We start from the raw sequence: 22,478 nt of genomic DNA on the forward strand, positions 1-22,478 counted from the left end.
TGGACCGTTAAATTTTTTTCTGAACATTGAATTTCAGAATAGAAATATTCCAAAATTCAGTGTTCACTTATTGATTTACTTATAAGATTTACTTCTCAAGCTGAATAACCTTTTAATGACAATCTGTCGTATTGAGTTGCGCCTGTTCATTCTGGCTTTTTCATTGCTAAGAAGAAGATAAATGAAACAGAAACAGAGTCTAGAGTTCAACCCTGTGGTCCCTTTACTTGGGGAAAACAGACACCATGACAGTCATTTGAGATGAAAAGGAAAAGAAAGGCTGTTAAAGTGGAAGAGCAGGCTCTGCTGGTCTCATCGTGGTGCTGGATCAGAGATGAGTAACAATTATACAACAGAACCAAATAAAAAACAACAGACATTTTTTTCACAATCACTCTGTTAATGCATGATTTACAATCATTTAAATCGTCCAGAGACTACAAATGACTGTTGTTCAGCATGACTGCTGATGAAATGATTGGTGTAAATCTAGCCGCCCCCCGACAAAGTAGTGTAAGAAATCTGAAGGACAAATCTACAGAGAAACAATAATACTGAAACATTTAACAGCAGATGATTAACCATAAGGCACAGACTGAAAATAACTGAGACACAAAAACACATATCTGACAAAGCAAAATAACACTTTCTTCAATTATTCATTGATTTTTATAGTGATTGGCTTAAAGTGGAAATGAAAGTAAGTATTCAGTCATTCAATGCCTGGAGAGGAGGGTGTTGGCACCAAGTTTTAAAACTAATCACAGAGCAAGTATGAGCCATTTTAGCACCTTTAAAAAAAGACAAAACACAAAAGGTGAGTTTCTGGCACATCAACCCCAGTGGTAACAAGAGATTCCCTCTTTTCTCCTGACCCCGATGACGATGTAAGAAGACATGCGATAGTCAGAATGCACACGTCAGCAGCAGGATAGATGGAGAGGATCTTCAGTAACGGAGACGGTCGGGTAGCCTGGTAGTTACATCGTTCGGATGGAGACTCCTGCTCATTGGTGGGTCTCTGGGTTGTTTTCAACGAGAAGCGGATTTAGCTAACAGGCTAGCAACTTTGCACTCATAAATAAAACACGAACTGGGGTCGGAGGCGAGAGGCCGTCCTCATGACATCTTTCCGATCTGGATCTTCTTCCACGCCTCGGAGGCAGTGAATATACACGAGTCGATGATCCCGGCAACGGTGAACGTCCCTCCGATAATGGCACAAATCTGTAGAAAACATCGCTCTGTCAAGATCGACACATGTTTCAAAGGATTTTTTCTTTCTTTCTTTTTGGCCCAGAACCAGCTGGTCCTGATCACATTCCGTCAAATTACACTCGCACCAAAGAATGAGTGGGGATCTGGCGAGAAGCCCCAAGGCTCACAATCTTCAGTCATGAGTCATGACAACACTGAGCACAGTCACGTCTTAAACCTGCCCAGCGAGAAACAAAAACCACACAAAACTCAAATAAAGATGCAGGTCGTCGCTCCGACGAAACCGATGAGTAAGAAATCAACCGGCAGGAAACGTTTCCGATGAGTTAAATGTGAGGAGGGGACGACGAAGCAGAGGAAGAACAGACGCAGTCAGTCTGTCGCGTTAAACGCACGGAGCAGCGAGAGACAATCACCAGTGGAGCGACACAAACATTCAACTCCCGTCTCCTCTACAGTATTCTGCTCAGGCTGAATTAGGCCTTTAGAAACTTGATCTGGGAGGAAATAACATACTTTCACAGGTTAAAGGTCAAAATTCCAAAACAAATAGCTCAAATACAGTAAACAGCAGCACTGAGTGTTTAGATTTGACTGCTAGTTTACAGCCAGGAACGAGAAGAGGGTGTACTTTCTTTTTTAGCTTCACTTTACGTAACAATAGGGTTAGTACAACAGATCCATCCCGGTTCTAGTTGTTGAGTTTACGGTTTTCTCCAGATATCTCCTCAGAAGTTCATTTTAGTGGCTATAGTGGATTGAATCTGCACTTGTCATGTTTGACTGGTCTTCAGTTAGATAGCTGCAGGAAAAACGTTTAGTTTACGGTCTTACAAAAGCGTGCTTCACGTTCCCGTAGGATGAGGATTTTTAAACAATCGAACAATCTCACGCCTCATTTCCACTGAGTGTTACGGGACGGCTAGTTGCAGGTCGTTACACTGTTATGCCTTTTTCCATTGTAAAAGTTAAATAAAAAAAAAAAAGAAGAAAAATGTCAGTGCTTTGGGACAGGCACAAGACATACTCGTGCATCCAATTGTCCCAGAAATAGTATGATTCACTGGGCAGGCGCGGTAAAACCCAAATGCCTAACTTTGCGAGTCAAACTGGTGGTGGAAATGTTGTCAGAAACACAGCAGACCATAAACTGGCCACCGAACCGCAGCGACCCGTGCCGAATCGCTCAGTGGAGGCAAGGCTTTAGTTTACGTCTTCCAAGAGTTAACTGGAAGCAAACGCTGTGGCGTCAACGGTGAGATTCTTCAAAAACAGAAAAAGGTTTAGCACTGGCATAAACAAAAAGAAATCACCTCATAAATGTCCAGACGAATTAAAAAGTTTTGAAGATTCTTTTTCTTTGGAAGCTTCACTGCTTTGCTGGTTTATTGGTACCAACAAATACCAGGTTACAGAGTTTCCAAACCAATAAAATGATCCGTCATTTTGTTCCTAATGAGCAAAAATCTTTCACTGAGACCAAAGAAGCTGAAAGTGACCCGAGTTTAGAACAATGCAGGCAAATTCACTGACCGTTGTGATGAAGCGATAAAAAGGCTGCCTCCTCTCTGTGTACTTGACCGTGATTGGACTGAGGTCATATCTGAACCAGATCGCAGGGATTATTCTGCCCGTGTGGCTGTAAGCAACATACTCCTGAGAAAAACAACAAAAGCAATCATGCAATTAAATCAGAAATCGTTTTTAAAATAAATTTTAAAAAAGTGCATCAGTGTCGAATTTCTAATGACTCAGGATTGAGTCATTGCATCAGAACCTGGACAAATCCAAATCGGAGGAGATGAACTAGAGGAGGAGTTAAGAGTTACTGATGACAGAGTGTTAATGAGCGTAGATAAAAGTTCACCTGTTAACTCTGATCCTATCGCTGCGTTTGGCAAAACAAATGTCTGTCTATGTTGACATTTCTGCTTCTGTCGACTGTTTATTTACGCTTTGAGACGAGGTGACGGAATATTTTCCTGAGCCCCTCATTTCCCTGTTTCACAGTTGACCGACATTGTTGTTACTCTACACTCTGTAGCCAGTTTGCAGTCAGCACAGTTCTAGGAAGTGTGTTTATGGGTCTGTTGACATCTTAGGGAGAGTTTCCATTCACTACAAGTTAACCTTTTTTTTTTCCAGGTGAGGTCAACGCAGCAATACATCCTCAAATGAGGTGAGGGGCAGGACTAGTGGACTATGCTGCTTTAGCAAACGCTGGTGTATTTTAATATGACCTCACTTCTTACCACTCTGGTACACCAAAACAAAATCTGAACGCCTAAAAACAGCCGACCCGTGTCTAATTTAATCGAGTGCAACTGAAGCTGTTCTCTGAAGGCCTCGGACAAACAAATCAAATTGAATTTACTGGAAAACAAAAGCACAGGCACAAAACCTTGTTTGCTACGGTGTACTGGTAGGAAAACCTCCGTCTGCCGGATAGGTCTTCGTACACAGTCGGCACAATCTTCAGTATGTAGTCGTGCGACGCCAGCGCTGCAACAGAAGAGCGTTCCGTCAGCAGAAGACAATTAAACATCCTGGCTTTTTTAATAGAGTTTAAATGCCGATGTACTTGGGAGGAACATGAGAGCGTTTTCATGTTCGACATTTCGTGTTTGCTGCGTGATTCAGGTTTTCCCCAGTTAAGTACTTATTTCATGGATGCAACGTGATTCATGTCACACATCGGCTGTAACGAGCACACAGGCCGCTGGAGTACGTACGGTTGGATGACAGGCGGTTTGCCCCTCCTAAAGCATTAAAGGCTCCTTGGACTTTTTGCACCTGAGGAAAAGAGAGACTGCTTTTAGTCCTGATTGTGTTCATCTCCTTCAACTTGTCGAGCTTCTTCGTGTGTGTGTGTGTGTGTGTGTGTGTCCTCACTTGTAGCTTTTCCCCGAAGGCCAGCTTGTGGATGGTGTGAGTCATGTCAGGGCTTTGAGGCTGTGCTGTCGCACCGTGTGTTGACACATGAAAGTTCCCTGGTACCTGCACACACACACACACACACACACACACACACACACACACAGGCCTGGTAAACCGACGTGTGTTCCTACACATGCACCGTTTCTCTTAACTGATGGTCATGCCTCAATGCATGCAGACTCTATAGGAAACTCACTTTGCTTTTTTTCCCCCCATATAGTTCCAACTATTTTAAGCTGCAGAGCATTAATCATGCAACTGTTGGGTTGATAATTTTAAAGGTAGTGGAAAAACTGACGCAAGGCGTTGTGGTGAGGTGGGGCAAACTGGGCTGCACAGGTCTCAGACTACACTCTACACATGGACGTAACTAAATCCCAGGGATCATTTCTCAATTTAGACCAAGGAAGGAAGGAAGAAGGGGAGTAGGAATTCAGTGTTTCACTCAACTCCAACAAAGATATACAAACAAATAAACCAAGACATTTCTATCCTCTTATTCATAGATTATGTTTCCGAAGTTGGACATTATCCTTGGCCCGAGTGGGTTTTTCTTGTATATTTTTTTTCTTAGAGAAAAACTATTCCCGAAGGTTTTTCTTCCGAGTGGGGAGAAAAATCTAAACAGCATTTAGGCAAAGAAACTGCACCATTGGTCAATGAATGCTACCGAGGTGCAAAAAGGTAGATCTGGTGACAGTTTTGTATTACTAGAGCGCGAAACGGTGCTGTTTATGTGAACTTAAAATGTTAATTTATCCACCCATTGTCTTCTGCTTATCTCAGATTGAGTCTCAGACGAACTGGTCCAGGAAGGAAACCCCACCATCCTGGAGCTCAGCGACTCCTCCCATCTTATTTTGGGGAAATTAAAGGGTTCTCAGCTCATTTGCTCAGTTTCTAGTATCTGGGATCTCATGACCACTGGTAAGGGGCATCAACCAATAAATAATAGCTTTTCCTTTGTGATTCTGATCTTTCTTGGTCACCTATTCTGGGTGTTTGAACAGATTACGATGGGTCTATGGTTATCACATGCTTTTTTTCTTACAAAATCACTCTTAGAAAGTGAGATTTCTGTTCAGTTTTGTCTATCTTCCAATTCTTTTTTATTTAAAATCCAAAGAAGCTGCGGCTGGTCACGCCTCCCAACTCAGCGTTTTCACTCGCGCGTAAAAATGGCCACAGAGCGCAATTATATAAGTCTACCACTTTTTACATCTTTGAAAAGCAGAAGTGGAGCCTCTTGCACAACCACCAAGGATGAAGCAAGCGATTTCTGAATGCTAAGTCAACAACAAACAAAAAAACATGCATTTTCCAGTAGCCATTGTACAGCACAGACAGCAGTAAAACCAGCTGACCAAAAGTGCTGCAGTTGCTAGATAACGGTGCAGTCTCCATTGATTGTGACTCAAAAATTGGGAGGTTTCTGAAATGGCTCATTTCCATGTTTTCCAGACACCAAAAAAACTTCACTTATTGCCAAAAGGCAGATGGTTGTTTTTTTTTTTTTTTAGCACTACCGCTTTAAGAAGCAGTTGAAGTTTAAAAATGCGAAAAAAAGTCAATTGTGCAAAACGCGTCCACTTTAACACAACAACCCGGAGCATTACAAAAGAAACCTCAGGCTCTGTCATACCATCACTGCCAAACAAAACACCAATATACTTCAACTCTTCTGCTTACGGCAGAGAACAACCCATAACCCAAAGGGTGCAGTCCACCACTTTTTGTTGAGAGCAACACCCTTTGACTCACAGACGCAGATTCACACTCACATTATAACGCACCCACCCCAGCACACATGCAATATGCAAAAATCAAAGATGAGACTCCCAAACCGTCCCGCCTCATCTTTATCGCTACCCCTCAAGATCCCATCCGTGAACACTGCAAACAGGTTTTGCCTTCCACACATGCTGGGGTACATTTCTGTCCTGTTGTGACTTGACCCTGGTTGCTACTGGTTGCTACAAAGACTTGTTCCAGATTCTTGTTTGGTTCCTGAAAAGATTCCTACAAGAAAACTGCATCTTAAGAGTATAGTTGTATGCAGATCATGCACCAGGCTGCTCTCCGCAGTGTGATGAAGCGTTACTTTGTTGACGGTGAACTCGCCCTCGAAGCGGCAGCCCTCTCCCTGTTTCAGAGGAATCTTCATGGAGTTGTCTATGTGGCCGACCTCATGGCGCCCCATTTCGTCCTGGATGTCCAGACCCACCACTGGCAAAAAAAAATAAATAAATAAAAATCACAAACAACAGACATCAGGAGGCAATTAAAATGTCAATAGGAATATTACAGTTACTTCAGTTTAAACTTGTGAATTTGTTCATTTTGCATTCAATTTTCTTGTTTTGGGGAAAATGAAAAATACATGCGAAAAATAATAAACTTTCTCTGCTTTCTGAAGGCAAGCAGTCATCATAACTTGTGAAAACTAAAACAACAAATCATCCCTTTATCCATGTGCTTACACACTCAGTTGCCAAAATAAACACTTTTATGTCGTCAACAACTTTATACTTTGGACCCAAAGTGGAAACAGAATAATGTTAATTATTTTTTGGAGGAGGTTTGGGGGGGGGAGTTGCTACCCTGGAGCCAAGGCTGCTTAAACTGATCCTAGAACCTAGAATAGACTTTATCTGGAGCGATCATCATCAACAGGGAGTAAAAGGGGGAAAAAAAACCCACAGGTATCATTGCAGACAATGACCCAGAAAGTCAATACGAAAGTCCAAACATCATCGCACACGCTCTTGTTTTCTGTGATTTTCCATCCAGCCTTTCACTCCCCCCCAGCTCTCCCCTCGCTCTGGCTCCTGTGTGTTGGCACACTGGCACTGGCCAAATTTCCGAGCCTCCCTGACGGCCAGCAGTGAAGCCGGAGAGACCTGCTTAATCTGGGCTCCACGCGCCACCTGTCTGACCTTTGACATTCAAGACAAGTTACCCCTGCACTCTCCCCTTCCCCTTCCCCACCACCCTTTAACTTCACTCTGTTTATTCTGATCTCAAAATAATGCGGCGGACAAATATAAGCGAGGGAGAAATTGAGGTTCTCCTTTTAAGACCTTCAGGACTGGAAGGAGGCTGATTTAAAGCGGATCAGTCTTTAAATAGGGAACGCAATTCATTTTTCCATGAAGTCACAAACGAGGACGAAGCAGCCCGGAAAGGTCAGTGTCGACCGAAGATGTTTAGCTAAGAAAGATATTTTCTTTAAATAAATAAATTTTAAAAAATGGATTCCATGACGAAATGGGTTCTCCGTCGTAGTAAATTAGCAACGGATGACAACCTGTTTGGAGGCCTGGAAAGTGAGCTGATAAAGTATTAACTCGCGGCGAGCCAAGCTCAACAAAGCTCTGCAGCTCTCTTCACAGCGTGGTGAGAGGACAACTTCACACGGTCGCGCTGGTGTTTAACCCGGACTCTGGCTTTAGGAAAACTGTTTCCAGTTCTAAAACACACAAACTCGACACACAAGGAATCGTGGAGAACTTTAATTAGAAACAGCAGGCTCTGTTTGGGCAAGCGGGGAGCAAGACCAACGAAAGTTACGGCGGACAGCTGTGGCTCCGTAATCCAGAGCCTCGATAACAGAAGCCAGGATTCAAGCACGTATCAGCGCTGCCATTTTTGGGAAAAATCTTGAACCGTTTGGGGAGTTTTCTGCCCTGCCTGAGCCTCGCTGACATGTCGGCGTTCTGTGAACATGGGCATAGTTTCTGAGGGGAGTCATGATGAGCGAATATGAAGTGACTCCTCTTTATCCTGGCACGCTTCAGCCTGCCGCCTGCCCACTTCGCTGACATCAGAGAGCAGCAGGCCGGGCCGGCTGAGGCAACTTCAAGTCGATCGCAGATCAAAGCGAAGCGGCAGCGACAGATTTTAAACTGAAACCAGCCTCGGCTCAAACGAGGCCGTCCCAACACATCGACTGGGCAGCTAAAGATGCACACAACACCGGTTAGAGGCTTACAGACCGAATACATGCAGGCCTTCATTTCAGATGTAACACAACTTCAAAGATTTTTCATAAACAAGAATTTGGTTCACAAGTTTGATTTTATTGTGGATTTTCAAATCTACTTGGGTCACAATACTTCTCATGCCAAACCCGATTTAAATTATTATTATTTTTCATTTTTTTGCTTGCTTGCTTTATTTTCCAAAAGATAAATTATAATATTCCAGGAAGTATTTTCAAAAAGTGGATGTTGTCTCAATCATCCCTTCTGTGAGTTGCACAACGCAGTTTTGGGTCTGGCCCTAAAAGAAGCTTGCTTAATTATGAGAACATAATCACAATATTAGCACAATTTAAAGATGCAATTTTACCAAGACATGTTAAAATGATGAGAAGAAAACTGTTTCAATAATTACTGTATTTTTCATGTTGGAGTGCTCAAAAATTATTACTTCATTCTCCTAACATCATGACTTTATCCTAGCTGTATTAAGGCTTTATTCTCGTATTGTTTTGACTGCATTCTTATACCTTTAACTTTATTTCCAAGGATAAAACTTAATCCTGACATTTCATCACAGGAAATATTGCATGGAAAACGCGCTTTTCTGAGCCATTAACAAGCCTCTAGATCAGGCCAGGCTGCATATTCAACAGCTGCTTCGATAGAAATTATATTCTTATAATTTATATCATTTGCTTTCTTGGCATAAGCCTGACTTGAAAACATAGGTTTCAAATTTCAATAGGTTTTCAGGTCAGTTCACTTCAAAAAGCCAAACATTACCCAAAGCACTCCAAGGCTTGTTTTTATGTGTTTGGGATCATTGTCCAGTGTTTAGGTTTTGATCTCCTCTTCATTAAAGAAGAAATCATTAAAGCATTTGGAGCTGGTAGTCTTTCAATATTCCACCTACTTAGTGCAATGGATCTCCAGCAGTGAAACAGACCCACAGCATGACGCCTCAACTATCATCAATTTACGGCTCAGAAAATGCGATTTGGTTTTGAAGGTTTGCCGATAGAGCTCCATCTTTAGAGGAGATTATGTGCACATCTGTGTGTTTCATCTTCGCCTTCAGAGACAGTCACAGAGCAACGCTTGCATCCTACAGAAAACATCAGCTCAAACCCACCCCTCTGATGAGTATTGATAGCTTTTATACCAACACAATATTGTTTGTGCTCACTGTTCCATAAAGTGGAAAAAAAGAGCCAAATAAAACATTTTTAACAATGTGAGAGAAAAAGCATACCAGCAGAGAGGATAGTGCAGAGAAATAGAGAGATGTGAATTTGTAAATACTCACAATCACAGTGTAAGTTTGGCAAACTGATGTTTAAACTCACATCTATCTTCCCACCACTGTCTTTGTCAGGGTCATCCACATACAATTCATTTACACTGCAAGGGAGGGAGGAAAGAAGAGAGACAAAGTCAGATACGCAACAGTGAAAACTGGTCGACTCTCATTTAAACACAGATTTTCAACACACATCTCCGGCTGGAGCGCCACATCATTAATCTACGTCTAATCTCCTTTTGTGGCACCTTCTCAATGTCAGCTCATCATTGCTCGTTGCTGACGCATTAGAGCCAATTTCCTGCGAGGAATATTGTCTCTGTGCCCTGGCCGCAGCGCCGGTCGGTCAAAGGACAGAATAACGACAGCCCCTGGCATTCATTATTAACTCCCTGCGTGCGTCTCAGGCACAGGATGTTACGTACATTTCAGTGGCTATGAATCCCGTCAGCTCGGACAGGAAGAGGAAGAGTATGAAGACGCAGCAGAGGATGGATACTGTGGGAAAAAGAGACAAGGAAACACGTCTTAACACGTCGCTTTATTCAGGTTAATCTCAAGTTACACCAGCTTGTGGAGGAATGATGCAAACCCCAACGAGCCAGAGTAATAAGGTTGTTTTTAGAAATGGCTGACCTCAGCTGTTGACATAAATGAATTCACAGCGGTCATAAATTTTTTTTTCCCCCCCTTAAACAGCACATTTACTGCCAGCTTCAGAGCTGCCATTACGCAGGTTTTTAAAGACCATCCTACACTCATTACCCGTTGAATACCAGCACACCAGGCAGCCATGACAGCATCCTCTTTCTCAGAGAGGTGAGCTCACGCTATTCTTTATTGAGCTCCACAAAGCAGCTCCTTTTCCATAAACAAACTTAACCCAAATGTGGCTCCTCCAAAGACCTAAATAAGGGATCTCAACAAAAAAAAAATTTTTAAAAATCAACAGCTTGCACACAGAGTTAATAAAAAAGAAAAACAGTTTAAAGGGGAAAAGCAGCAACTTCATGTGTCAAACTAATGAGCCAAATAAAAAAGGCTGTCATGTGTTTCCTGAGATGAGTATGGAAGTGGTGGATCTGCGTCGGCGCAGCTCGCTGTGGTCCCACCTGTCTGGCCGGATTCTCAGTCAGCAGGTGAGGCGCGTTTAGGTGGCAACCGTTTCCAAGGATCCCGCAAGCACATGACCCCGCGGTTAGCAGGGCGTTGCGGCCAAACCAGTCACCGACGGAAGAGGCTTTACATAAGGTAATGTTTAACCAGCAAACACAAGGGAGTGTCACCGTGACACATGGGTTACCAATTCAAGTTCATCAAAACACTTGAAGTAGTTCTTGCTCCGGCTTCAAAGGAGATCTGCTGCGTGTTTCTGGGGTTGCTGAAGGCTACAGTAATGAGTTTCTACTGAGGTTTAACCGGACAGCAGTGGAAATACTGACAAGTTGAAAGATTTACGAAAACCTACCATGACTGGCTTTTGCTCAAAGGTCAGATCACACATATTTTCCGAGCTCTGACAGTAAGCCAGATAAATACCCAGGCACTTCTCTAAACACATGCCCCTGTATGAGACATAGACTGAACCATAACACTGATCAAATGGCTTGTACTGTATCAAAGTATTTACATAAAAATGTTTCACATGATTAAAGTGCTTGTGGGCTGGTTCACGTAGAGACACGGTTCAGCCCTTTCAAAGCTGGTCTAAGATAAATATCGAGCTCTCGCTTTCTGGGAAAATTGTATGTCATTAACATCCTCTATTTCTCTAACCACAGCCACCTCTTATTTTCCTCATCTTCATAGTTTCATAATCTGGCTTTAATTGACATCTTCATCTTTCTGAGGTAACGCTGATGCCCCTCATTTGATACGCTAATGGTCACTTTCTCTCAGTGGGCAAAACTCTAATTATTCTGCCATTTTCTCTGGTTTTCAAGCACTGTTACTGTTTTCTTCATGACTAGAAATACTTCTAAATAGCCATTTTTTTCCTTGTAAGCAAAGGACATGTCTTCTTAAAAAATCCAAAAAAAACTTTGGTATCCATCAGTACTGGGAGCCAACATATGCTTGAGCTCATTTATTCTCATACCACTGGGTTAGACTAGCTTATTTTTTCCTTACAGCACGGACAAGCTGATCAAACAATGCACGGAAAAACAAAAAGCCGCAGTAAACACTTTGACAATACTTCCAAAAATAAAACGACTGAGACAAACACAGATCCATTGTTGTAACGTAGCTATACCTTAAAACATAAACCGAACAAAACGCGAGCCTCGGTTTTAGACAAACAGAGGCTTCAAATATTTGGCCTTAGCTTAAAAGTCAAAGTATGTGCTGCCCTGTCGTGAATGAAACAATAACAGCTCTCCAACATTTGAATGAGTCCATGGCCCACACCCTCAGACAGTGGATGGAGACAGGGAGGGAGTCCACAGCCTGCAGGAAGGACTTCCATGAACTTCCTTTCTCCGGCTGAAATTCATGCATAACCAGTTGATTTCCTCTCTCTTGCATTATTTGCTACAATCAGTCCTCGGTTTACGAAGGTAGCTTTGTGGTAGTTTATCCACTGTCATCATTTTTTTTATTGGGGGATGATACATTGCTCAGACTCCTGCTCTCATCAGCTGACCAGCAAAACAAGAAAAGAACAGAGGCGCCAAGAATGTGTCATCGGCTCTATTGTAACCCTACAGAGCGGTGAATAATCAATGCAATCCGTGATGGCATGGTGAGTTATTGATGACAAGGAGGGGAAAAAAAACATGACCCAACAAGAAACAGCACTTAATCTTCCACTGATTACTTCTAAGGTGCTTGAGGCAAAGAAAGTCCACAATCATTATCATTCCCAGCATACTTAGTTGTCCTAAACCATGCATTATTCCACATTTACGCAGTTCAGAAGGTGATTAAACCTCTGCGCTGAACAGACAGGTACCAGCTGGCAGGCGCCACCATTAAACTGTTCCTCAAAAGCTCGGCAGTGTGCCTTGTTTCCACTGAGCTTTTATTGTTTCACGAAAAAGGACCAAAGTCCAAAGGTGTCCCGAATGCTCCCTGTAAAGTGCAGCCATATTACAGAGCCACTATCAAATAAAGTCTCTATCTGAAGGCAGGAACTGAAGCTAAAAACATTTGAGAAAACATTAAAACTTTAAATAAATGGAGGTTCTATTTAGAGTTGGAGCACTAACAATAATAATAATAATAATAATAATTCAATGATGTTACAGTGCAAGGCTTTCCTCTTGGCTTTTGTCTGTGTTTGCGTTTGTTTGTAATATCTTGTGGGGATCATTTTCATGACACATTCCCACATTAGAAAATGCTGTTTTTGGGTCAGAGGTTAGATTTAGGACTAAGGTGTGAATCCTAACCCTAAAGGTTTAGGCTGTAGAAATGACTGGAAGTCAGTGAAAGCCCCCACAAAGATACATGTGTGTAGATGTGTGTGTAACATAACGTAATTTCTGTGTCAACCTGTATTGCCTTTGAACACATAAGCGTGATAGTGATGTTTAACAGAAAGAAGTCCACCAAATGACTCATTCAGCCGCCATGTGACATTCCCATAGCGTCATCATTTGCCTGAACGTGACAAATGACAGAAAGGAGCGTCCTTCCAGCTGATACAGTCTGAGCCGTGGAATTACTTGAGTTGAGCAGCAAAACAAAGAGGTCAAAGTTTTGATCCACAGAGTTCGCTCCAAGCGATCCCCGTTCCAGACGTCACATTAAACCACTCTGTGCAAATGCACACGATGTCCTGCAAAAGCAATATTACGTTTTGAACCTTCACACACTTTACTGACAAACTTCAAAGAGTTTTATTGTGATTTTATCTGATTGGACAACACAACAGTTTTATTTTTATGTATGAAAATTCTCAAAAGCTTGGTAGGCATTTTTATTTTTATTTCATTTGTATTTTTTGAAAATGAACTTGGAAAAATGTATCAATCAATGTATCATGTTTCAACTGTTGATTTTTGTGTTGTTTTTTTTATGATGTAAAAAACTGCCTTGTTGCTAAAATGTGCGAGAGAAATAAAATTAAGTCTGAATTTGCTGTTTGATGAAAATCTGAGCGGTGTGTTAAGAGAACATAAGTGAACAAACAACATGATGAACACCGAGGAACACATTCGGTAATTAAATAATATCTCCAAAAACTGTTGGTCATGCGCTCCACATTGCTGGTATTTATAAAACAATGATAAGAAGAAAGACATATAGTGGATACAACCAGCATATGGAAGAAAGAGCACCGTTTGAGGAGAGATTATTTTAACATTTTGGCTCGAGGCAAAATAGAGAGTGTCAGAAAACACCATAAGAATAATAAAACATGGTGATGCTTTGGGGATGCTGGTCAAAACTGATGTGAAGAATAGATAATTATAGTTCTATCCTGGAAAACATAGATGTAAGGTTCACCCACTCTATCCAGTCTAACTGGGCTTGAGCTATTTTGCAAATAGGATAGGCATATTTGAAATTTAAACATTTTAGAACAATGCTGTCCTAAAAAGTATAAGCTCAATGTCTAAGTACAAATGTATGACACCTTTTTTTTTTAGATTTTTATGTCTAAAAACGTTCATGACTTTGCTTTTATTTCACAATTATGCACTTTGTGTTGGACTCATGTAAAATTCCAATAGAAAACAATAGATGTTGCAATGTGACAAAAATTTAATAAATAAATCAAAGGATGTGAATACTTTCATACCAGGGAAGTTCAGTACATTTGTACTGAATTTCCCTATTCAGTGGAGGTAATTTTCATAAAAAAAAAATAAGCACTTTAGATACACTTGCATGGAGGCCTACTCACTGAAAGCTCCTGTGTAGGTTGGCTGGGTGAGATCTTTTGGCACTTTCCTGTAGATATCAAATCTAGGAGGGAAAAAAAAGGAATCAAAACAGGGAAAGGGGAGTGAGAAAAAAAGAACTTTGCCAAAGTAAACAGTACGTGCTGAGAAAAGCAGCACTTTCTGTACCCATCTTGGAGTGCGATATTACAGAGGAGAGTTGGAACGTTAGCTCTGGACCGCCGCCATCACACGTAATGAACTCTGACCGCCTGGAAAAACTTTTAAATGGGCCTCCTCTGTAAGGGTGCCCTTATGTTATCATCTGTGCCACAGAGAGCCAAGAACTAACATGTAAGAAAGTATTTGGTAAATTACACAACCGGGTTTTTATCTTCCATACTGACAGTCAGCTTTAGGTTTATTGTGCATCTTTTCACTAAAATTCAAAGCACAATATTTAGGTTAAAATCACTTCCACCTCTTGTGGCATTTAAAAAGAAAAATATAAGTCTGCAATACGAGCGAGAAACTATCTCCATCCAGGAGTTCCAGCACATGTCCTTTTTGGGCAGTGAAAACACATTCAGACTCGAACTCCATCCCCGGCTGCATACACCCCACCCACGTACCACCCTCCCTTCTCACGCTCCCTCCTTCCTCTTCTCCCTCTAAAACAGACACATCTGTCCACATTTCTTCCACTGTCAGCAGCCAGAGACGTGATCCCAGCTGATGCAATGCAGGGCGGAGAGGAAGTGTGAGAGGGAGGGCTTCCTGTCCACCAAGGACTTGGCTGTCGCTCTTATTTTTGCCTGTGCTTTCACTTCTTTTTCCCCAAGCCACAAGATATGAAATCATAGTTCTGACACCTTGTTCTGCCCACTTGCGTGCCCATAAGGAACTGAACAGGATACAGGGATCAGACAGAGGAGACAGGAGGTTGCAGGGAGCTCAGCGGCTCTTCGTTATCCAAACTAAAACAACTTTGTAAATGTCGAGCCGTAACGTGCCGAGGAAATTCTCTTTCATTTTATGAGTTTCTGAGACAGCTGAAAGGTGGAAAGTAGCGGTTTTACAGCCAGAGGGATATAAGTTTGAATTTAGTTGATTTTTAATGATCTGGTTTTAGGTCCAGAGTTGCACAACTTCCTCTGGCTTTGTTCCCAGGTGGAAAAAAAATAAAAATTAACCCAAGGTTCCACTTGAGCAAACTCCTTCACATGAAAACATCACAACGGGCAAGACAATGGTTGTGCGTGTTGAGTCAAACCTTTAGAGTCAAAAAATAAGACAACACTCAGTTTAGTTGTTAGAATATCATGGACTTTCTTAGAATAGTTGAGTTTTAGCAACATTGTAAGGGCCTGCTGCTGCAACTTCAGTTGCAACAGTCTTGAATGAGTCATGTCAGTATCGAGACTAAAAACTTGGGACATCCTACTGGTTTCAAAGTCAAATGAGCAGAGGGACTTGAAATTCTCCGAATAATGGGGAAAGATGATAATAGAGGTTTCTGGATTTTCCGAACTTCAACAAAACCTTGTCGTTTCCTGCTCAGTGCTGAATCCTGATTACATAATGATGAAAGGGTGAGAAAACAGAAAAAGTTTGCTTTTTTCTTATGTTCTCATTTTGTTTCAGTTGGCCAGCTGTTTAGATGACCTGTTATGATGATTACTCAGAATGTTGTAGGGTCTCAAATTTATATCACTTATTGGACGTTTGAGTATTGTTTGGCGAATATTGCATTCCACCAAATAATTTGTAAATATGCATTTGAGAAATCACTGAAGCAGATCAGATAACCCTGCATTTCTGTTTGAAGGCTTTAGTTCATTTCTGACTTGGCATCAATCAAATTACAAAATTTTTCGAGCCATGAAAAATTAAATGAGCTCTTTTTAATGAGACGCCACAGAAAGTGCCATAACTTAAGTTATCTCCGATTATACGTAGCAAACAGTAACACACCAGCCCTCCCACACATGAAAAGAAAGCTCCTACACTGTTGCTCTGCAACTGCAATTGGCGAGCAAAGTGCAATGCTAGCAACATTTGTACATTTTTGTTTAAAATTTGCCTCATCACGTTGATACTCTGGGTTTTGAAAATTTTCTTCTTTTTTTTTTTTTTTTAAGCACGGCTGCAAGTGAGGACAGTTTAAGGGCCTGACCCTGAGCAATGACAGCGGCGCAGCAAACCAGACAAATGACTGCTGCCGAGTTGCCGCTGCAAACGTAAAGGCCGTCTTCTTTCGCTGAAACAGCATCTGCTTGCAGACAGGGGTATCTTTAGCAAGCATCTTCCCAGAGCTAAATTAAAACCCCAGAGTGAGGAAACAAAATCACACTCATCCGGTCACTGGACACCTGGGTTAGAGTCTTGACACTCCATGTGAGCTGTAAATAGCCTCGGTCCGATGCGCCGAGGACGCGTCGAATATATTTACAAACAAGATACACTTAAAAGGTAACAGCTTTTAGCAGGTGCAGCATCATGCATCTAAAATTAAACAAAAACAAAGTTTCAAAATGTTGAAGAAAGTAACTGGTTGTCTGAAGGATAAAAATAAAAACAGAACAGCAGAATTTTCTTTTATTCAGCAGTTCAGGAGTCTACATGAGCTTTACCATTACTATACAAAGGAATGTAAACGTCACACCAGCAGTGTTGTGAAATATGTAATTTCACCGTTGCAGTGCAAAGTTTCGAAGTGGAAAACGTCTAAATCCAAATGTTGCCAACACAGAGGTCAGACAGCGCACCTGTTTATCTCTGAAAGAGGGAACTGTGCTGAGTTCACATGCGACACTCAACGTGCAAACCTTGAAAATCCACCGTGGAAGGCCAGGAAGCTGCATGTGTTCTCCAAAAGATAAAGAGAGCTTTGATAGCGTGCTAATATATCTGTTGAACAAAGGACGGACATGGACTTGAGGCCAAGAGACGAGTGAGACCACGTCAGAAACCCGTCATCTTATTATTTATTCAAATCAACCTTTTAGCTTTGGTGCTGAAGTGAATTATATGAACCGCTTCAAGAAGAATTCAGTCACATCTGTTCAGTTCTGGTGCTGAACTAAGGCTGTTTAGACTGCACATGGCTTGGTAGGAAGTTGTAGCAGTAGTTTTAACAAGTTACAGTTTTGCTGAAGCACGAAATTCTCGACTATGCAGGGTTTTTTTTTTGTTTTTTTAATTTAATTTAATAAAAGGCCACAAGGCCAGTGGTGCCCAAAGTCGGTCCAGGAGGGCCGGCATCCTGCATGTTCTAGCTCTCTCCGTGGTTTAACGTACCTGGATATAATGATGGCTCTTTAGAAGGCCAAAGAAGAACATTGACATGCATAAAAAGATGTTTCTACCACGAGGGAGACAACTAAAACGTTCAGGACAGACTTTGGACACCCCTGACATAACATTATTGTCCAAGTGTTTTGCTGTTGTTTGAAGAGTTAAATTACTTTGCGGCTTTTTATTATTATTATTATTATTTTGCATTAAGTGATAAGAATCAAAGCCGTCATGCCTTGAGAATTTCCCAGCTTCCCCTGCATTCACACTTGTTTCAGTTCACGTGTGTGTGTATTTTATTTTTCACATGGTTAATGTGAGCAATAAATATACGTCAGCCACAGGGTAACATGAATCCGCTTTGTATTCAGCAGCACATCGGTGTGGAACTGTCTCAGCTCTTCAACCACATCAAGAGGATAAACTTAAAAATCCAACTAATGTTATTCCCTGGGACATATGTCGAGTATAAAGTTATGTTGGCATTTTGCATTTTTGCCGTTGTTCCACATTTTCTGTCCTGCATCTCTCCGTTCGACATGTATTAAGCCTGTGTCTTTTACAAAAAGACACTGAAACATTGAACAAGGTTCCTCTAAAATATTACACCAACATCAACAATCAGTAATTTATCAGATCAGACCTTTTCCCATCGCACACTGCAATAAAAGTGACTGCTTCACAGACTTCTGACATTACCAGTTAACCACAGACTTTATTTATCTATGCTCTACCTGCAGACTCAAGTACATTTACAGTAAGCGTCAGCTCCACACTGCTGATACGTCTAAACCATGATGTAAAGGCTGCGGTGGCAGATCCTCAGTGGTTTACATGTGGGTGAAATCTTTGGCTTCATACTAACCTTTGGCTGACGTTTGCGTTTTCCTGAATTACAGTCAACAGCGTTTCCTTTGTAACATGTCATGGCTGAATCCTCTGTGAGGAGACTGACATGTTTTGTCATTGGTCGGGACACGGTGTACCAGCATTACTCGGTTAAAGTGCTAAAGAGAAGGCACGAGGCCGCTTTTCAAGGAAAGGTCTTACTGAATAAACCTCATCTCGACAATGAGTCATTCTTAGTCACCAGTTCATCCTCTCCTTTAGTTACACATAATGGACACTTAAGGTTGTCACATAGTATGATGGCCTCATTGCACGACGTGACTTCAGCTCTCTGTGTGCTGAAGGTATACGTCAAAGGATGAGACAGCTGTCACAGTCAATATAAGAGGATTATTTAAACCTAAAGCAGAAGAAGAAAAAAAACACTTAGCATTTTCACTGAGGCTCGAAAGGCACAGTGATCTAATCATCGCTTTGACAAACACATAACACCATCATCAGCTGAGCTCAAGCCAAACATCCCTTCTGTCAACAGATGACACAATTTAACAGTCTATTAAACTTTAAAGGAAAAGCCCTTAGATAATCAACAGGTTGAGTCCCTCCATTATGTGGGATTTAAACATCACAACTAGGGTAGGAAGTGTCAACTTGAGATCATTTGAAAAATAAGTACTAAACTAAAAATATTAGTTTTATGTTATATTTAAAAGAAACAGATATGTATAAAACAGATTATATATCAATTTAATTGCAAAACATTTCTGCCGCTGCAAAAAGACCATGTTAATTATTATAGTTAGTAGTGTTAAATAAACACAATTTTGTCCTGTTTTATTTTATTTTTTGATAGATTAACACCTGGGGGAAAAATGCTTAGAATTAAATAAACCTATTGATTGTACATTTTAAAAATGTACAATGTGCGTATATTTCATGCTGTGATAGTTAACTGCAAATCCGATCATAAATTGTAGGAAGATTTTAAGTTCGACGATAGTTTCTTTAGTGCTACTCGAGATGTTTTTAAATGGGTTTCAAAGTCAAAATTTTGCTAGAGTTGGAAGTAAAGAAATGCGAAGTACAGTATTGTCTCTCTTAAAGTGTTCTCATGCATTTTGCATCCCTGTCAGTTGGCCTTAATAAGAAGGGACAAAATTTTAAAAAATGCTGCAATGTAATAGTTACTTCTTTATTAATTCATTTTGAAGGCCAGTAATGACTTAGTCTGAGATGCACATAATTGTGTGTTATTTCTGAGAAAAGATATGGTCTTTTGGTATTACATGACTTTAAACATTGCAGCTCTTCTCATATATTGCTCACCTTTGCCTGGTAAAAGTGACAAAATAGAGATTCAGATGGCAGCATATCAGCACACATTATACAGCATGCCAACATGAGATTATCAGCCCCCTGAGAATAACACTGTTGGTCGGAGCGTGCTGAGCGTGTCTGCTGACGCTATACACTAATTCAGCACCAACTTCCCTTAATTAGCCTCAACATAAAATTCTTTCTTGCAATCAAGCTTCAAGTGCCTTGATGATCATGAGCTCTTGACACTTTGTACTTCTCAGCAATCCAGTCATGATTTCAGGCATAAAATGAAACTAGAGGACAGCTACTTCCTGGTAGTCTTATTTTCAGTTTTTGTAAACACTGATGAATGTAATTTACGTCTTTTCTGGGATTTTTATTTTTGACATTCTTTACTACTTGAAAAAATATATTAGTCATGCATTATACCTGACCTCACCTTAAATATTTTAATGCGTACTTTGCGTCAAAGATTGTGTCAAAGATTGCGTCAAAGATTGCCTTTGACTTTTAAGTTCTTAAACTTCATCAGGTTTGGCTTTGAAAACCAAATATAAAACAGGTAGCATTGTTTAAAAGATAAGCAGACTTGTATATTTTATTTTGTAGATTGGGATATCAATGGTTAGTCAAAGACAAATCTCAAATAGCATCATTCATATGTCTCATTGTGTGGTTGAACAAACCACAGAATGGACTTTTGGGAATAAAAGTCACCCGCTTGTATACAGTAATGAAACATACATACTCTCTCACACTGATGACTAACACTGCATTAGTGTGGAGCAAGAAACACCTCGAAACAGTTAGTCTATTAGTCAATCGAGACATTTCCAGTTGTTGTAATGCAAGCTGTTGGTCTAAATTACCCTCAGACTGAACCCAATATCCCATAAACTCCTCCCACATCAGACTAATGCGTTCCTTTTCTGAAGCGATGTCCAGTAAATGAATTCATCTCAACGAAACTGTGATGTGGCTGAAAATGAGAACATGTCATCAATTATATAAACTGAAGACGATTACCAATTTGCCAAATAGTCATAGAGCTAAAATGAGCTAGAGACTGTCAACGTATACACTGAATTTACACGTGTGTATTAAACCTGTACCAGTGTGAAAGCATACAAAAGGTTTTAAAAGTTACAGTTTCAAAAATGTTTCATTTTTCTCTCATGGTATCCATTCATTTTAGAGTTCATTTAATGAGTTACCACAGTATAGAGTAACAATGGCTTTAACTCCCTAAAAATCATGTATGGTCACCAAAACACACTTGTTGTTGTCTGGAAACTAAAGGACCAACTCCTATTACTCTTATTTAAAAAAAAAAAAGTATAGTTTTGAAAAATGTGTAAGCTGTAAAATGTACACTTATCTTCCAACTACAACAACCTGGCCATGGCCTGACTAACCATTTGTTTAACATCTATGTGGCTCAAAAGAGAACACTTTACACAATGATTGTGCTTTTTGGATAACTACTACTGAATGGGTGTTTATATACACCATCAAACCATAAGTATATGGTAGAGGGGTGTAAATAAATTGTGATAATGACTTTGGTATTTTTACGATGAGTGTGAGCTGCAAAAAATAAGATCAGCTGAAAAAGGCATCTTCTACTGAGTTTGTGAAGGGTGGCAAAAAGCAAATATTCTGTGTTGTGTTTTAAATAGGGTGTGACATTGACAGCTTCCACAGGCAATGGGTGTGACTATTAACTGTTGCCCAAGTACCAAAAGTTTAGCTGGATGCAGTGTCAATTTGTAAGTGATGCTTCCCAATGGTGTTATGGCGCAAGTGTGACAGAGGCGTGTCACAACTGTTGTTTACTTCGTGTTTACAATTACCCAAAAGCCGGTTTCATATCTTTCAGCTGGGTGAAGAAATCTGCACATGCGCAGGCAACAAGCAACAGAAAACCTCTTGCAGCATAACTGAGCATCACTCCTTGGAGTCGAGAATAAAACACATAGGGTTACAATTATTTTTACTAGCAAACGCAAAAGAAAACAAACAAAAAGGACAACTGAAATGGCCCCTTCGTGTATGTGCGGTGCTGCATTCAACAGTTAATTCATTTTCAAGGATCCTCAGATTGCAAAGTAACGTCAACACAGTCCTCTCAGAACTACAGCCACGCAAGCAAAAGCTCCCTACTCACCTCCTAACATCGAAAGGCATGATGCTTGGGCGTTTGAAGGGAGAATTAGTGAACAATTATTTAAAAAAACAGGCGGATTTTTTACAGCTTTCTTCAGCGAAACCGGCTGTTCATCTGAACCGGTGTAAAGTCAGCTAAGGACGCTTTGCAAAACCCGATTGGCTGAGAGCTGCTTCCGGTTCGCTGTGATTCTGTTTCCTGCGCGCGTGCGTCATCAATGCGTGATCGTTGCTATGGTTGCTTCGACTCAAACTTCAATAAACGCCGAGGAAGTGAATACAGCTCTGTTTGACAGAAGGTTTTCGGCAGATCCCATCGCTTGGAACAGGTATTTTTTAAGTGAAAATGACTTTAGCGTCTTCTCAGTTCATATTTTAAAGAAATAAACACAATAAATTTCATTGAAAATAATGTACTTTCGAAATCTGTGGGGAATAGTGACAAACCTCAAACAGGGGACGTTTTGTACTTTAAATGTCTAGTATTCTATAATTTAAAAAAAACCTTGAAATCTCTGAATAAAAAAATAAATAAATACTGAAAGTTAAACAAAAGGAAAACGTAACGTCAGTATGCGG

General features: G+C 40.7%; 1 protein-coding gene across 1 annotated transcript; it reads right to left on the reverse strand.

Moving 5' to 3' along the window:
- Window positions 1-200: 200 nt before the first annotated feature.
- ergic1 (endoplasmic reticulum-golgi intermediate compartment 1) lies at window positions 201-22,036 on the reverse strand. The gene is made up of 10 exons (XM_055034043.1): window positions 21,901-22,036; window positions 14,291-14,352; window positions 9,864-9,936; window positions 9,445-9,539; window positions 6,257-6,381; window positions 4,111-4,215; window positions 3,951-4,011; window positions 3,620-3,720; window positions 2,752-2,874; window positions 201-1,227 (listed from the first exon to the last, which is right to left on the reverse strand). Exons 1-10 carry the CDS (start codon window positions 21,918-21,920, stop codon window positions 1,120-1,122), a joined length of 873 nt encoding a protein of 290 aa, XP_054890018.1. The 5' UTR covers window positions 21,921-22,036; the 3' UTR covers window positions 201-1,119.
- Window positions 22,037-22,478: the final 442 nt, after the last annotated feature.

The sequence above is a fragment of the Poeciliopsis prolifica genome, unplaced genomic scaffold, assembly GCF_027474105.1.
Source record: "Poeciliopsis prolifica strain line A6 unplaced genomic scaffold, Auburn_PproV2 SCAFFOLD009, whole genome shotgun sequence".
Taxonomy (NCBI): Eukaryota; Metazoa; Chordata; class Actinopteri; order Cyprinodontiformes; family Poeciliidae; genus Poeciliopsis; species Poeciliopsis prolifica.

What these genes read in the sequence shown, in the direction of transcription:
- ergic1 (XM_055034043.1), bottom strand. Translation starts at nt 21,920, where the DNA reads ATGCCTTTCGATGTTAGGAG. An exon ending in ATGCCTTTCGATGTTAGGAG is followed by an intron (nt 14,353 to 21,900) that starts GTGAGTAGGGAG and finishes TTTCCCTCCTAG; the next exon opens with ATTTGATATCTACAGGAAAG. An exon ending in GGATTCATAGCCACTGAAAT is followed by an intron (nt 9,540 to 9,863) that starts GTACGTAACATC and finishes CCTCCCTTGCAG; the next exon opens with TGTAAATGAATTGTATGTGG.